This window comes from Scyliorhinus torazame, chromosome 1 (assembly GCF_047496885.1).
Source record: "Scyliorhinus torazame isolate Kashiwa2021f chromosome 1, sScyTor2.1, whole genome shotgun sequence".
Lineage (NCBI taxonomy): Eukaryota > Metazoa > Chordata > Chondrichthyes > Carcharhiniformes > Scyliorhinidae > Scyliorhinus > Scyliorhinus torazame.
In genome coordinates this window covers 24,788,635-24,806,006 of record NC_092707.1, presented here as the reverse complement: position 1 = coordinate 24,806,006, position 17,372 = coordinate 24,788,635, and the positions used below count along the sequence as shown (strand labels likewise).

The 17,372-nt window shown below is 45.4% G+C and overlaps 1 protein-coding gene across 2 annotated transcripts in view; it reads right to left on the bottom strand.

Annotated features, from left to right (window-relative positions):
- The window catches only part of lrrc74b (leucine rich repeat containing 74B), a 110,265-nt gene that overhangs the window by 45,306 nt on the left and 47,587 nt on the right, over positions 1-17,372 (bottom strand). For both annotated transcript variants that reach the window (XM_072475707.1, XM_072475632.1), the window contains exons 7-9: positions 8,535-8,650; positions 7,002-7,080; positions 29-124 (exon numbers count right to left, since the gene is read on the bottom strand). In XM_072475707.1, coding sequence (XP_072331808.1) covers positions 29-124; positions 7,002-7,080; positions 8,535-8,650 — 291 coding nt within the window. The remainder of the gene's footprint in view (positions 1-28; positions 125-7,001; positions 7,081-8,534; positions 8,651-17,372) is intronic.

Sequence of the window (17,372 nt, the reverse complement as noted above, 5' to 3'; positions counted from 1 at the left end):
ACTATTTAGGGAGCAGAATAATACTTACAGAGAAATCCAATGAGTCTACAGAACTTTTGGGATTTTCTTTTAAGGCTTTCAATATCGCATAACATCCAGCACTCTGCATAGGATTCCGGGCCATCTGTGAACACAAAAGCATAATTACCTGAAATGACATTTAAAATTATTAAATCACCGTCTTAATTTTTACTACTCCTGCCTTGCAGGGGCAAACTTTTACTGGGTGCGTTTCCATTGGTAGTCAGTACCTCGCTCAAGTGGTAATTGTTCATGTGTAAGTTATAACAGATGATAAGTTAGTAAGTTATTTTTTCCTGAATGGAGAGACATCGCATACAAGGGTTCTTCATGTTTTCATCCAACACACTCATATCGTCAGACAAAAGTGGTGGGTGAGTGGGTGATCTTGCTCAGCCTCTTCCTTGAGGTCCTCGTTGTTTCAGATTCTCAAAGTGGTGCAGTGGTTAGCACTGCTACCTCACGGCGTCGAGGACATGAGTTCAATACCGGCCCCGGGTCACTGTCAGTGTGGAGTTTGCACATTTTCTCCTTGTCGGAGTGGGTTTCACCTCCACAGCCGAAAGTGCGTGCAGGGTAGTTGGATTGGCCACGCAAAATTGCCCCTTAATTGGAAAAAAATGAATTGGGTACTTTAAATTTAAAAAAAAAGATTCCAATCCTCAGACAATTTGATTCACTCTGTGTGTTATCAAGAAATGTCTGAGTGCACTGGGTCCTGACAATATACAAACTGTGGTGTTAAAGATCTGTACTCCAGAACTAGCCACACATCTAGCCGAGCTGCTCCTGTGCAGCTATGACACAGACTTTGATCTGACAACATGGAAAACCACCCAGGAATATCCTGTCCACAAAAGGCATCGTAAGAAGTTTTACAACACCAGGTTAAAGTCCAACAGGTTTGTTTCGATGTCACTAGCTTTCGGAGCGCTGCTCCTTCCTCAGGTGAATGAAGAGGTATTCTCCAGAAACATATATATAGACATATATTTCTGGAGCATACCTCTTCATTCACCTGAGGAAGGAGCAGCGCTCCGAAAGCTAGTGACATCAAAACAAACCTGTTGGACTTTAACCTGGTGTTGTAAAACTTCTTACTGTGCTCACCCCAGTCCAACGCCGGCATCTCCAAATCACAAAAGGCATGACAACCGGATCAATTGTCAAGACGTTTGAATAAAGTAGTGATTTAAGAATTGGATAAAATAAAGATGAAAGAAGTTTTGATAAAATAAAGTTTGAAGAATGGGATGAAAGAGGAAATGATAAGAGTGCAGCTGTCTGGAAGGGGTTTTGATATGTGAATTAGCTTAGAAGCAAAGTAAACAATATTTATTTTTAAAATGGGAAACAATAGAATTTAAGCTGTTAAAACTGTTCAAAGTGGAGACATAAGAATATAGTTCACACTTGTATGCTACATGCCTGGCTTCATTTAGATAGAAGGAAATTAAAAGGGAAATATGGTAGCTCTTAATGACAGGGGGAACAGGAGAGGAGAGGAACAGCTAGTAAGCAGTTACGACCGTAGCCATGCCGAGCTGGAAAGAAAAACTCTCCCGTGTAGCAGAATTCTAGTCTAGTCGCTGCTGATTTGAAAATCTCAGAAGAAAACTATGCTGAATCAAAGAAAGGCTTCCTAAACTTTTAAGATGACAAGTGGGTGGTAACTAGTTGCTGGATGTAGTTCATAGAACTATATTGCATGGGATACTGTTTTGGGACAAGTGACATTTCTTAGAGTTCAGGATGTAGATAGATGGGATCAGGATAACTGTTCGGGAGACTTTAAACTAGTGTGGCAGAGGGTTGGGAACCGGAACAACAGGCCAGTAAGTGTAGAGACTGGGGAAAAAAGTGAGACTGATAAACATAGCGCAGAGTAAGAGCAGGCAGAGGGAAGCTGCAGGCCTCAGCGGGACTTCAGGTCTGGAGTGCGTTTGCTTCAATGTAAGAAGTATAACAGGTAAGACAGATAAACTATGAGCCTGGTTGCTGCATGGAACTATGTTGTAATTGCAATTACGGAGACATGGTTAAAGGAGGGACAGGACTGGCAGCTTAACATTCTGAGATATCGTTGTTTTAGATTGGACAGAAGGGGAAACAAAAGAGGTGGGGAGTTGCATTGCTGATTAGGGAGTAGATCACAGCTGTGTTGAGGGAGGACACATAGGCGGGATCTTGTAGTGAGGCATTCTGGGTGGGCTCAGGAATAAGAAGGGTGAAATCACAATGTTGAGAGTGTGCTATAGACCTCCCAACAGGTAGGTGGGTGGGACGCTCTGGATTCTGTGCTCTCTTTCTGCTTGACCGCTCCACCTGTTGACGCTCATGGTGATTGGCAGCTTCGCCAATGCTTTTTTTCAGTTTGTGTGTTCCACGGCAAGCGATTCCCACGTGTCGATGGGGATGTTGCATTTATTTAGGGAAGCTTTCAGAATGTCCTTGTAGCATTTACTCTGCTCTCTTAGTGATTGCTTGCCTTTGCAGAACTCGGAGGTAGAACACTTTTTTCAGGAGTCTTGTGTCGGACATACGGACAATGTTGACTGCTTATTGCAGCTGGTCGAGTGGGACCAGTGCCTTGATACTGGGGAAATGGCCTAGGAGAGGACACTCGCTTTGGTACACATATCCTGCCATTGGATTTGCAGTATTTTGCAGAGGTAATGTTAGTGATATCTCTCAGGGATGTGAGGTGTCTGCTGTGCATTGTCCATGTTTCTGATGCATTCTGGCGTTTCGTCTATGGTCCATTTTCTCATATGCCCCGGTGAATGTGTTGACAATCGTTTGTAGCTTGGCCTCTGAATGTGCGCATATACAAGCGTCGTCTGTGCACTGCAGCTTGATAGTTGGGGTGGTCTTGGTTCTGGCCTGGAGGCATCGGACGTTGAACAGTTTCCTGCTTGTCTGGTGGGTTAGCTCCACTCCAGTGGGGAGTTTCAGGGTGATGGGGCGGAGTGTTGTTGTGAGGAAGATGGAGAACAGCATTGGTGCGATGATGCCACTTTGTAAGACCCCAGTTTGCACATGTATTGAGTCTGCAGGGTTACATTGGGGAGTATAATAGCTTGCATGTCATCGTGGAGCAGGCAGAGAATGGGGGTGAATTTCTGCGGGCAGCCTATTTGAGGAGGATGTTTCACAATCCCTCACGGTTGATAGTCGAAGGCTTTTGTGAGATCGAAAAAGGGCATGTACAGAGGTTGATGCTGCACTCTGCACTTTCCCTGGATTTGTCGCACGCTGAAGATAATGTTCATTGAGCCTCTTGATGGGCGGAAGCTGCACTGAGACTTGGGGAGGAGCTCTTGAGCCACTGGGAGGAGGTAGTTGAGGAGTAGTCTCATGATTACCTTTCCCGTGGTGGAGAGTAGGGAAATCCCTCTGTAATTTATGCAGTCGGACCTGTCTCCTTTCCCGAAGAAGTCTCGGAGATCTTCCGACATGCTCTCTTCCTTCCAGACAAGGGTGAAGAGTTTGTGGATTCTTGTCAAGAGCTTATTCCACTGCATTTTAATACTTAACATAGAAAATAGCAGAAAGCCATTCGGCCCTTCGAGCCTGCTTCGCCATTCATTATGATCATGGCTGATCAGCAAGTTCTGATCCTGCCTTCCCCCCATATCCCTTTAGCCCCAAGAGCTATATTTAATTCCTTCTTGAAATTACACAGTGTTTTGGCCTCAACTACTTTCTGTGGTAGTGAATTCCACAGATTCACCACTCTCTGGGTGAAGACATTTCTCCTCACCTCAGTCTTCAAAGGATTACCCCTTATCCTCAAACTATGAACCCTAATCCTGGACTCCTCCACCATTCTTTCTGAATCTGCCTGATCTAATCCTGTTAGAAATTTGTAAGTTTTTATGAGATCCCCTCTCACTCTTCTAACTGCAATGAATATAATCCAAACCAATTTAGTCTCTCCTCATATCACCGCCCTGCCATCCCAGGAATCAGCCTGGTAAACCTTTGCTGCATTCCCACCATCGCAAGAACATCCTTCCTCAGACAAGGACACCAAAACTGCACACATTACTCCAGGTATGGCCTCAGCAATGCCCTATACAACTGCAATAAAACATCTCTATTCCTGTACTCAAATCCTCTCGCTATGAAGGCCAACATTTGAAATGAAATGAAATGAAATGAAATGAAAATTGCTTATTGTCACGAGTAGGCTTCAATGAAGTTACTGTGAAAAGCCCCTAGTCGCCACATTTCGCGCCTGTTCGGGGAGGCTGGTACGGGAATCGAACCGTGCTGCTGGCCTGCCTTGGTCTGCTTTAAAAGCCAGCGATTTAGCCCAGTGTGCTAAACCAGCCCCATTTGCCTTCTTTACTGCCTGCTGTACCTGCGCGCGTATGTTCAGCGACTGATACACGAGGACACCAAGGTCTCGCTGAATATCCACCTCTCTCATTTTACATCAATTCAAATAATAATCTGCCTTTCTATTTTAGCTACCAAAGCGGATAACCTCACATTTATCCACATTATACTGCATTGGCCATGCATGTGACCACTCACTCAGCCTGTCCAAACCCCGCAGAAGTATCTCTGAATCCTCCTCACAGCTCACCCTCCACCCAACGTTGTTTCATCTGCAAATTTGGTGATAATGGGTGTTAATTTGTGGTGGGTTTTTCCAGGGAATTCCCCATTGCTATTCAATGACATTTATTCACTTTTTTGGGCCCAGGGCAGTTTCTCACCAGTTTAACCCACACTTAGAATTTTTATTAGCACTGGGGAGCTGAACTCTGAGATCAAGCTGCTATTTTGAAAGGGTTCCCCGATCTCTAAGTGAGCTCTGGGTCCCCCACACCGATGGGCAATGTCACCCCCCACACAAATGGACACTACCCCATACACCCTGGCCGGAATTCTCCGATATCGCGGCTAAGTGTTGACGCCGGCGTCTAAGCCGGCACGAGCGACGCTGGCGTCAAAGGGCCTCCAGGCCCAGTAATTCTCCTCTTCTTCGGGGGTTAGAACGGCGGAGGAGTGCTGTGCGCTGCCCACCAGGACGGCGCCCGCAGCCAGAACGCCGAGGTCCTGCCGGGTGGGACCATATGTAAACCAGGCTGGCGGGACTCGGCGGGCACTTGGCCCGTCGAGCGCGGCAAATAGCCGCGGGGGTCGCTTTCAACGGCCGCCAACCGCGCCGAGGCCACCGCGCAGGCGCGATTGAAGACAATTCTCCAGTCGCCGGAGAATCGCAGCCCGGCCTTGGACTTTGTCTGATTACACCACTTCTTTCCAAATGCTGTGCTTTGAAATCTTTGATAATGGACTCCAGCAACGTTAGGCTCACTGGTCTATAGTTTCCTGTTTTTTCTCCACCTCACATTTTGAATAGTGAAGTTACATTCACTATTCTCCAATCTGTAGGAACCATTTCAGAGTCCAAAGCATTTTGGAAAATGACCACCAATGGATTACCAATGGACTATTTCTAGGGCCACTTCCTTAAATTCTCTGGGATGAAGATTATCAGGCCCTGGAATTTGTCCGCCTTCAATCCCATTATTTCCCCAAAACCATTTCTTTACTAATACTAATTTCCTTCAGCTCCTCACTAAAACTTGTGCTTCTCAGGACTTCCGGTACATTATTCATGTCTTCTTTTGTGAAGACAGAAGCAAAGTACAAATTTAGTTCCTCAGCCATTTCTTTATTCCGTTATAAATTCCCTCGTTTCTGACTGTAAGGAGCCTACATTAGTTTTTATTAATTTTTTTCTTTTTACATACCTACAGAAACCTTTACAGTCAGTTTTTATGTTTCCGCTAATTTACTTTCAAATTGTAATTTCCCCTTCTTAATCTTCTGCGGGGATTCCACCTGCACCAGAGGCCTTGTTGTTTTTCAGCTGTCGGATGGCTTTTTCTAACTCACAGCGAGCTGGAGTTACGCTGAGATGGTGGCGTGTTGCAGGATGGTGTTGTGGGCTCTTGTGTCGAAGGCTGTATCTTGGTTGAGGAGGTCCTCGAAGTGCTCTCTCCAGCGGGCGTTGACTGTATCTTCATCTTTGATGGGCTCTCTCCGTTTTTGTCTCTCAGTGGGGTGGGTCGCTGGGGAGTTGGACTGCAAATGGTTTGAATTGCACTGAAGAAGCCGCGCATATCATAGTTGTCGGCGGGTTGCTGAGTTTCCTAATAGAACATAAAGATGCCCACATCACCCGTGCCATGACAGGAGCCAATGATTGCTGGACTGGTCACCGACTAACCTGCTCTACCATCTCCATCAACCTAGCCGCAAACCAGCAGAGGCAGAAAATCTCTGCTGCAGGAGACTCAATGTCGCTGGACTCAAAGGCCCTGAGAGGAAAGAGCTACTCGACCAGCAAACGCTAAGACTGGTTTGACAAGAACGAAAAGGAGATCCAGGATCTCCTCGCCTGCAAAGGCAAGGCGCTCCTTGAACTGGCAGTTCCACCAAAACCCAAGTGAGAGGAAACAAGCCTACAGGCAACTGAAGGCAGAGGTGCAATAAAGAGCTTGCGATCTAAATTACAGATGATGGGTGGAAAGAACGCAGGAGGCTCAGCAACGCACCACCAAGTATTGTCATTGATGGAACCGAGCTGAGTTTGGTTAAGCAATTTACCAGTTTGGGGAATATCATCTAATTTAATGCCAACATAGATGAGGAAGTGGACAGGCTTTCAAATGCAGATGGGGCATTCGGCAGGCTCTACAAACAAGTGTGGAGCAACCACAGCCTCAGAGCACAGACCAAACTCAAAAGCTCTCATCACTCTTTCATATGGCACCAAGTCATGGGTCCTATACTGCCGTCACATATGCCTTCCAGAGCTCTGTACACCCCACCTGTTTTTGTATGCTATCCAACTTTTACATAATGTTGAAACTATTATTAATTATTTGATGCAATGGTTGGATTAGCTCTACTAAAATGAACCATTTGATAAGCATATGTCTGTTTGGTAATTTACTTACATTAAGCACAATTAGTGTGCTATTGCTTCTCAGTCCAATGGATAACAACACTGCTCCTTCTGGAGAAATACGATTATTACTGGAAGAACAAAACAAAAGATAAATCACAAATCTTTAAAATCTCAAATCTGTATATTTATCATGGATTGGATATCTAAAATATTATGGTATGTTTATTGGACCAAACTAGAAATTAAACTTGTAATGATTGTAATTATGCACATTGATTATGATTGCTTCTCAAATCACAAAAAAAATCCAATTTTATTTTACTTTTTATAAATTTTTCTCAGTTGGTAATACTGTTGTCTGAGTAACAATTATGAGTTTCAATTCCAGGATTTGTGTACTATCAGAAGTGTGTTTCTTTGAATGATATATGGCATGTGTCTGTTTTGGTGGATGCTAGAAATGCCTTTGATTTGAATAGAAGGGAGTGCGTGAGGCAATATTCTCCAAACACCAACCCCATCAAAAGCAGGTCAATTGACCTTCTCTTTCCTGCATGTGGGTTTGTGCAATGAGCAAAATGGCCACCCGCTCACCCCGTTTGCCCACACAATTGACACTTCCTTCCGTTTATCACAATTTCACATGTAATCCAGATTGCCTAAATACTTTGCAGCATTTTCCAACAGCAAATACCTGCTGCAACTGGTTATGGGACCCAGGGTTTTTCATTTGAATGAAGTGCTGCATGTTTACTCTATTCTTCTGCAAGTATTTTAATATTTCACAGGAGAGCCAAGTGGATAAATCTACCTCCTATTGTGGTATTGAATCATAGAGGCGAAAGAAGTTCCAAGTTTCACACTGGTCTATAATGTGTTAAGGAGATGTGGAATGGGAAATCCATCAGGCTATCCACTTTCGATTGTTATCCAGTCACTCTGCCTAAGGGTGTTTGGATTTAGATGTTGGGTAAGATCAGTCTCAGCTATGATATCCCAATGGCTGAAGGACCCGCTTGCACTCATTGTTTGTGCTCCCAGATGAAGATTAACATGAAGGATGAGGAAGTAGAAGGCTCATGGTGTTCAGCATAAACCAGTGTATTCGGAACAATGGACAAATACTTATTTAAAAAAAATATCAGTAAACATGCTAGTTCAGTCTCTTTTAATGTCATGCAAATTGTAAAATCCACCCCCCTCCCCCAACTCTACTATCATTCTGCAATGCTATTCATTCCGTTTCTAACGTCTGGATCCTATCCAGTCCAGAGAAGAGACCACCCTCCAAGAGCTGCCTTTTCCCAAGGCTCAGATGCCAACTAAGCTGCCCAATACTGGGGTGTTTTACAACAGCCCTATATAATGGACTGTGCCTTCTTCCCACACTATCTGCTGGTCACCAAATCCACCCCCATTCTCTATTTTTTTTAAAAGTAGGATAAAATATCAATCTATGCAAACATTACATTTTTATTTGAATAACTATTCCAATCAACATCATATCATGCCAAGAAACCGATGAAACAAATAGAAAAGATGGCACCCAATGTGTAAGAAAAGAATGTAGATGTTGATATACCTGACATTCAGTTGTTCAAGCACATTGTTAGCTTTAAGGGCGTTACCGAGAGCTTTTGCTCCATCATTCTCAAATCCATTATATGACAAATCCAGTACTTTCAAATAAATGTTATCCTGGGGAAAAGAAAATAGATTACACTCAATTGCTTTTCTTTTTTAAAATAAATTTAGAGTACCCAATTCATTTTTTCCAATTAAGGGGCAATTTAGCATGGCCAATCCACCGAGTCTGCACATCTTTGGGTTGTGGGGGCGAAACCCACGCAAACACGGGGAGAATGTGCAAACTCCACACGGACAGTGACCCAGAGCCGGGATCGAACCTGGGACCTCGGCACCGTGAGGCAGCAGGGCTAATCCACTGTGCTACCGTGCTGCCCCTCAATTGCTTTTCTAATGGGGCAGCATGGTAGCATTGTGGATAGCACAATTGCTTCACAGCTCCAGGGTCCCAGGTTCGATTCCGGCTTGGGTCACTGTCTGTGCGGAGTCTGCACATCCTCCCAGTGTGTGCGTGGGTTTCCTCCGGGTGCTCCGGTTTCCTCCCACAGTCCAAAGATGTGCAGGTTAGGTGGATTGGCCATGATAAATTGCCCTTAGTGTCCAAAGTTTCCCTTAGTGTTGGGTGGGGTTACTGGGTTATGGGGATAGGGTGGAGGTGTGGACCTTGGGTAGGGTGCTCTTTCCAAGAGCCGGTGCAGACTCGATGGGCCGAATGGCCTCCTTCTGCACTGTAAATTCTATGATAATCTATGATAATCTAATGGCAGGATTTGCAAATCTTGGTCAATTCAATTTCCTAGACCAGACATCAGATTTCGGCAAATATTTATCCTAGTGAGGTCGAAAGACTCTGAGTAGGGTGTACCATTGTAGCTAAATAAAGAAATCAAAGATAGCATCAAATCAAAAAATGCTGTAGAAGTCTGCAAAGATAAGTGGCAGGTTAAAAGAGCGGACAGATTTTAAGAACCAGCAAAGAATGACTAAAAAAAAAAGAGAAATTAGAGTATCAAAGAAAACTAGCTAGAAGTATTAAAAACAGATAGAATTTCTACAAACATTTAAAAGGGAAAATTGAAAGTAAAATGAGTGTTTGTGCTATAGAGAGGGAGTATGAGAATCAATAATGGAAAACAAGGAAATGGCGGAAGCATTGAACAGATATTTTGTGTCTGTCTTTACTGTAGAAAACTTCGAAAATCTCCCAAAGATTCTTGAAAATCTAGAGATCAAAGGGAGGGAGGAACCTAAAACAAACACCATCATCAGGGAAAATGTACTGGGGAAAATGATTAGACCTAAAGGTTGACAAATCCACAGGACCTGATGGCCTGGATCCTAGTGTCTTAAAATAACCGGTTGCAGAGATGGCGGAGGCATTGATTATAATTTTCAAATCTGGAAGGGTTGAAGTGGATTAGAAAATAACAAATGTAACATCTTTATTCAAGAAAGGAGGGAGACAGAAAGCAGGAAACTTTACACCCGTTATCATAGGGAAATTGACAGAATCCATTGTTAATGAAGTTAGAAAATGACAGTGGATCTGGCAGAATTAACATGGCTTAATGAAAGGGAAATAGTGTTTTTTTTTTAAGAAGAGATCTTAAGAGGACATAACAACCAAAGTGGATAAAGGGGAACCTGAACACAACTATTTACAATCTATATCAATGATTTGGATGAAGGGACCAATGGTACAGTCATTAAATGTATCAGTGACACCAAGATAGGTATGAAAGGAAGTTGTTAAGAGGATTAATAGAATACAAAGTGATGTAGATAGGTAAAGTGAGTAGGCAAAGTTTTTGCAGATGTATGAAGTGGGAAATTGTGAACTTGTCCAGTTTAGCAGGAGGAACAGAATATATAGCAGTATACTTCATGTGTAGTCATGTTTGTTCCTAGATAGCTTGAACAACACCATCAGAGACAGACTTGTGTGTGGGTTAAGAAGCAAAGTTATCCAGGAAAGGTTATTAACAGAGAGTAACTTAGATTTAAAGAAGGCTTTGGAAGTCACGATCTCTATGGAATTAACAGTGAAGGAAGCGCAACAGTTAATCTTGAGCACTAAAATCCATGAAATGTTCACCGAGAGCCGAACACAGACACAGGTTCGAAATTGTCACCGATGTGCAAAAACTGGAAACACAGCAGCAGATTGCTGGAATAAAGATGCAAAACGCAAGAATTGTGGTAAAAAGGGGCACGTTGAACATGCTTGTTGGAGGAAGAAACAAGTTTCAATCAAGCATTATAAAAATCAAGAACCAAATACATAAAGTGAAAAAAACAAATAGAGGGAGTATCTATGTGATGCAAAAAGGCTGCGAGAAGGGACGAGAGTCACAGTCAGATGACGAACTGTCGTTGAACGTACTGGCCATTGCAGGCACAACAAATCGTAACTGGGTTTATCATTTACTGGAAGGACAACTGGTGAAAATGGAGATGGACAGTGCAGCAGTTGTTGGTCCCAGAAACTGTTTACCAAGAGACACTCCAACATGTTGCCTTGAAACCCTCAAAAGATAATACTCAAAACCTAAACCAGAGAAATGGTTCCATTGAGGAGCCATACCGATGTAAATCTGCAGCTAAATGGACAGACCACACACTTGTCCTTGTACGTCGTTAAAGGTAAGTATCCAGCCCTAATGGAGAAAACCTGGCAGGAGAGAATCAAGCTAAACTGGGCGGAGGTAAATCTCATATCAGATGCCGAAGCAGGCACAAACAAAAGCCTAAAGGAACAGACTGTAGCAGCTGCTACAAAACTCTAAAAGCAGCTGTGGTCAAGGCTCAGGTTAGTAGTGTCTACAAAGGCTCAGCATACAGTAACAAAAATGGTTGAGGATCACGAAGAAAGGCGAGGAGCTTACGGAAGATGTATATGACTGCTTTGACAAAAATGAAGGTCAAAAGTATACTGAAAAATTTGGCGAGGATGTCCAGAATGCATTTACATCTTCCCTTTGTAAATTCCGAACCACAGAGGAACAATGAATTGAGGCACATCTTGAAACGCCTTACCATAAAGAAACTCTCAAGTTCATTGGAAAGACAATTTAGGTTGGAAAAAGAGCTGCAGGAAAATGTGGGTGGTCTGATTAGTAAGTTTGCGATCACACAAAGATTGGCGGAGTTGGTGATAGTGCCGATGACTGTCAGAGGATACAACAGGATATAGATAGATTGGAGACTTGGTCACAGAAATAGCAGATGGAGTTTAATCTGGACAAATGCAAGGTGATGCATTTGGAGGGTCAAACCCAAGTATGAATTATACTGTAAATGGCAGAACCCTTAGGAATATTAACATACAGCGGGATCTGGGCGTGCAGGTTCACAGTATAATTATAATAATAATACTATCAACCGTTGAGCAGTCACGTCCCGTTCCACAGGGGGGGGGGGGGGGGAGGGGGGGGGGGGGAGAGAAAAGCGCAAGCCGGCCAGACTGCCCCCCTACACTGCAGGAGAATGCGGGGTACAACAGGCAGGGACCGAGCCAGCGGCAGGGACCCCCACACGGCAAGGGGGGACACGACGAGCAGCCCGGACGAGAGCGGGGACCGAGACAGCGGCAGAGACCGAGTCAGTGGCATGGACTGACCTCCTACCCCCACCCACCACTGCAGGAGAACGCAGGGTACGACAAGGGGCCCGGACCAAAGCGGGGACCGAGCCAGCGGCAGGGACCGAGCCAGCGGCAGGGACCGAGCCAGCGGCAGGGACCCGCCACCCCCCCACCCTCCCCCCCACAATGGCGACCACGAGGCAGGCGGCGGAACAAAGGAGGACTCCCGGTCCGACCAGAAGCCTCTCTCTCTCTCAACCCTCCTGACGGGCCCGGTGGGTGGGTGAGTGAGGGAAAAAAAAGAAAACAAAACTTCCCTTACTTTTTGAAAACGTTTTGAAAAAGACTTTTAAAGAGAAAGAAACTTTTTTAAAAACATTTTTTGGAAAAGGGGTTTAAGGGGGAGGGGCCACTCAACAGAGGCGGGAGAGCAAACGGGGATAGGAACAGGGGACAGAGGGACAAAAGCGGGGTATACGGGAGAGGGGGAGAATGGAGGGACCGGGGGTTGGAACACAGGAGAGAAGGCAGGAGGAAAGAAAAGGAGGCGAAACAAAAGGGGGAAAGAGAGAAAAATGGGAAGGGAGAAGAGAAAATGCCAGAAGGGAGCCAAAGCAGAGGGGGAAATGGCACCACAAGCAGAAGAGGCCGTGGGCGAGCCAGCTTATTCGAGCCAACTCGCGCACAAAGCGGTGGAACAGAAAGTTTGCCGCAACAAAAAGAACTGGGCAGATGGGAGCATTTTCCCCTTGAGCCAGGGGGGAACTGGAACTGGAAGGCAGCCTTTGCCGAGGCGCTGAGGGAACTTCAGCAGGAAAACAAGGCAGAGGCTAGAGCAGAACTGGAGGCCCCAGTGCAGGCCCTGGCGGAGGTGCAGGTCTCCCTGGGCAGAGTACAGGAGAAACTGGAAGCTCAAGAGGCGTCCATTAAGGAGCTGGAAAAAGCCACGACTGACGTGAGCGATCGGGTCACGGCCCTGGAGAAGGAGGTGGCGAGACTGGTCACAACCCAGGGGAGCCTGAAGGGCAGAGTGGACAATCGGGAAAACCGCTCGAGAAAGCTAAATGTAAGGATAGTGGGCCTACCAGAGAGGAACGAGATGCTGGGTAAGTTAGTGGGAGGAAAACTTTCCCCAACCCACTAGAAATGGACAGAGCACACCGGTCGCTGCGCCCAAAGCCCAAGGCAGGGGATCAACCGAGGGCAGTTATAGCTAAACTGCACCGGTACCAAGACAGGGAAACAATCCTGCGTTGAACCGGCAAAACAGAACCTGCAAATGGGAAGGACACTTCATTAGAGTCTACGAGGACATTGGGGCAGACCTAGCCAGGAGACGGGCCGAATTCAATAGAGCGAAAGCAGCTCTTCACAAGAGCGATGTGCGTTTTGGTATGCTGTACCCAGCGCCAGGCAGGGGGGAGGGGCCACTCAACAGAGGCGGGAGAGCAAACGGGGATAGGAACAGGGGACAGAGGGACAAAAGCGGGGTATACGGGAGAGGGGGGAAAGAGGGGGAGAATGGAGGGACCGGGGGTTGGAACACAGGGAAGGAGGGACAAACAAGGTTAGAAAGGGAATAAAAATAGGGCTACAAAGTGCCACAACCAAGAGCTCGGAACAAGGAATCGCTGAAGCATCCACCCATTACGGTCTCTGGGCGAAGGGAGACTCCAGAGTGCAGGGGACTTAGAAATTTTGTGTACGCATTTCATTTTTTTCCAATTGAGGGGCAATTTAGCGTGTTCAATCCACCTAGCCTGCACATCTTTGGGTTGTGGGGGCAAAACCCATGCAAACACGTGGAGAATGTGCAAACTCCACACAGACAGTGACCCAGAGCCGGGATCGAACCTGGGACCTCAGCTCCGTGAGGCAACAGGGCTAATCCACTGCGCCACTGTGATGCCTTTCCACCAGGTAAGTATGGTTATTCCCACAGGGGCGAGGGGACAGAAGCTCCCCACCAGGATAGTCATCTGGAATGTAAGGGGGTTCAACGACCCAGTGAAAAGATCCAGAGTCCTCACCCAACTAAGAAATATGAAGGCCGACATAGTCTTCCTCCAAGAGACACACCTGAGAGAGCAGGACCGACTGCAGGTGAGAAAGGGTTGGGTGGGACAGACCTACCATTCCTGCTATGGAACGAGGGCCAGGAGGGTGGCGATACTGATCAGCAAGAGGACGATGTTTAGGGCGACAAAGACGGTTACGGACCCAGGGGGTCATGGTCAGCAGGGCCCTGGATGGGGCACCGGTAGTACTAGTTAACGTGTACGCGCCCAACTGGGACGACACAAACTTCATCAAAAAGACCATGGCAGAAATCCCTGACATAGCGACTCACCGACTAATCATGGAGGGGACTTCAACTGTGTACAGGATCCAATGACTGACAGATCAAGCCCCAAAACGGGGAAAACATTAAGCATGGCAAGGGACCTCGGTCACTTTATGGAACAAATGGGAGCGGTGGACCTCTGGAGGTTCGCCCACGCAGGGGACAAGGAGTTCTCCTTCTTCTCCCCAGTACACAATGTATACACCAGAATTGACTTCTTCGTTGTGGGGAAAACGGTGTTTCCGGGGATAGAGAAAGTGGAATACTCCGCAATTGTGATATCCGACCACGCTCCATACTATATGGATGTGAGGCTGGAGACGGGCAGGGCCCAATGCCCCACGTGGAGGTTGGACATCGCCCTGCTAGCTGACAAGGCCTTCAACGAAAAGATATTGCAGGCCATAGCAGAGTCCACGGAGAACAACCAGAACGGGGAGGTTTCACCCTCCACGTTCTGGGAAGCGCTAAAGGCTGTAGTAAGAGGGGAAATTATCGCCTTCAAAGCGCGACGAGGTAGGGAGGAAAGGGCGGCTAGGCAGCAGCTGGTCGACTCCATACTGGAGGTAGACCATAAATACTCCCGAGGCCTCGACCGTAGAGCTCCTGGCGGAGAGGAAAGAGCTACAAAGGAACTTTGATCTGCTCTCCACCAGGAAAGCAGTGCACTAACTCCGCCAGGCACGTGGGACCGTATATTAACACGGAGACAAAGCCAGCCGCCTGTTGGCACACCAGCTGAGAAAGCAGGCAGCCACCAGAGAAATTGCACAAATCAGGGGTACCAGAGGCACATTAGAAACAGAACAGAAAAGATCAACAAAACTTTCAAGGCCTTCTACCAAAGCTGTGCACCTCAGAGCCCCCAATGGGAGAGTCCGGGATGAAACGGTTCCTTGATGTACTGGACATACCAGTCGTGGGGGAGGGCAGAAAACGGGGCCTGGAAGCACCACTAGCACTGGGAGAGATCATGGACAGCATTAGCTCCATGCAGGCGGGGAAGGCATACAATGGAACAAATGACAGAAAATCTTGAAGGTGTTTGTGTTTATGTAGATGACATAATCATCTGGTCTACAACACCAGACGAACACATGAGTCGGCTTAGAGAAGTGTTCAAGAGAATACACAGCTATGGTTTAAAGCTGAACCAAGCTAAATGGATGTTTGCCGCCCCTTCTTTGAAATTCTTAGGTGACAACATTACAACCAATGGTATCAAGCCGGACGAAGACAAAGTACAAGCCATCAAATCAATGCAAATAGCCCATGACAAGAAAGCAGTCTTATGCTTTCTAGGATTTGTCAACTTTCGAGGGAAGTTCATCAAGAGTCTTTCCAGTAGAACAACTGCATTACTTCAGTTGATCAGAAAGAATACTGAATTCAACTGGACACAGAGTCATACAAAAGAATGGACAGATCTGAAACAACAGTTGATCCAAGCTCCCAGTCTGTCCTTCTTTGACCCGACTAGGCCCACCAAAATTTCACTGATGCTAATCAAAAAGGCATAGGTGCAATTCTACTTCAACAAGGCCATTTCAGTGAATGGGTTCCCAGAGCCGACGCAACCAGATCCATGACTGCGACTGAGTGTAGGTATGCCCAGATTGTAAAGGAGTGTCTTGAACTTGTGACTGGAATTTCCAAGTTCCACGAGTATGTTTACGGTTTACCCAGGTTTACTGTAGAGACAGACCATTGTCCAGTTGTCCACATCATTGAAAAGAATTTAAATGAGATATCACGACTACAAAGACTAATGATGAAATTGCACAGATATGATTTTAATCTTATATATACTCCAAGTAAAGATTTAGTCATAGCTGACACTCTATCCAGATCCATCAACACTGATATTCTTCAAGAGGAATCGATCAATGACATTGATTCGCACCTGCTATTTTTCAGAGTTACTTCCAGCCTCTGATTCAAAGCTTCATCAAATGCGAACAGAAATGCAGAAAGATGCTGCTTTGTCCAAAGTTATACATCATTTACAACATGGATGGCCCAAAGGTCACTGTCCACAATGCCAGAGCATATAGTCTGAACTGACTATCCTGCTGAGACAGGATCGAATCGTCATTCCAGACAGTATGAAGTCAAAAATGCTTACTAGACTTCATGAAGGTCATCTAGGCATAGAGAAATGTAAACGCCGTGCCAGACAATCAATATATTGGCCACGTGTAAATAAAGCTATATCTGCCATGGTATCATCATGTCCAGCGTGTCAAACACATCAGAGTCAACAATGCAAGGAACCATTACAACAGCATGACATTGTTACGTCACCATGGGTGAAAGTGGGTATCAATCTCTTTCATTCATTGGGTAAGGATTATATTTTAGTCGTTGACTATTTTTCAAATTTTCCTGAACTCATGAAGTTGAATGATCTTACATCCAATACTGTAATCAAAGCATGCAGAGAAATATTTGTCAGGCATGGTATTCCTCATACCGTCATATCTGACAATGGCCCATGTTTTTCGAGTTATATGAGTGGAAAGAATTTTCAACCATTTACAATTTTGAACACATCATTTCAAGCCCTCATTTCCCTCAGTCCAATGGGAAGGCTGAGAAAGGCATCCACATAATTAAACAGTTATTGAGCAAATCAAAAGATTCACAATCGGATTTGTATTTAGCACTACTTAATTATAGAGCATCACCTTTATCGTCAGGATTATCTCCAGCTCAGATGTTACATACAGGAACATAAGAACAACTACCTCAGCTACATATTCCTGATCCTGAACAACATCTTGCTGTGAAGAAACTTCAACAAGAGACTGAAACAAAAATAGTATTTTGATCTACATGCAAAACATTTATCAATTCTAACTGAAAATGATACTGTTCGATTCAGACTTCCTGAAGGAGGTTGGTCT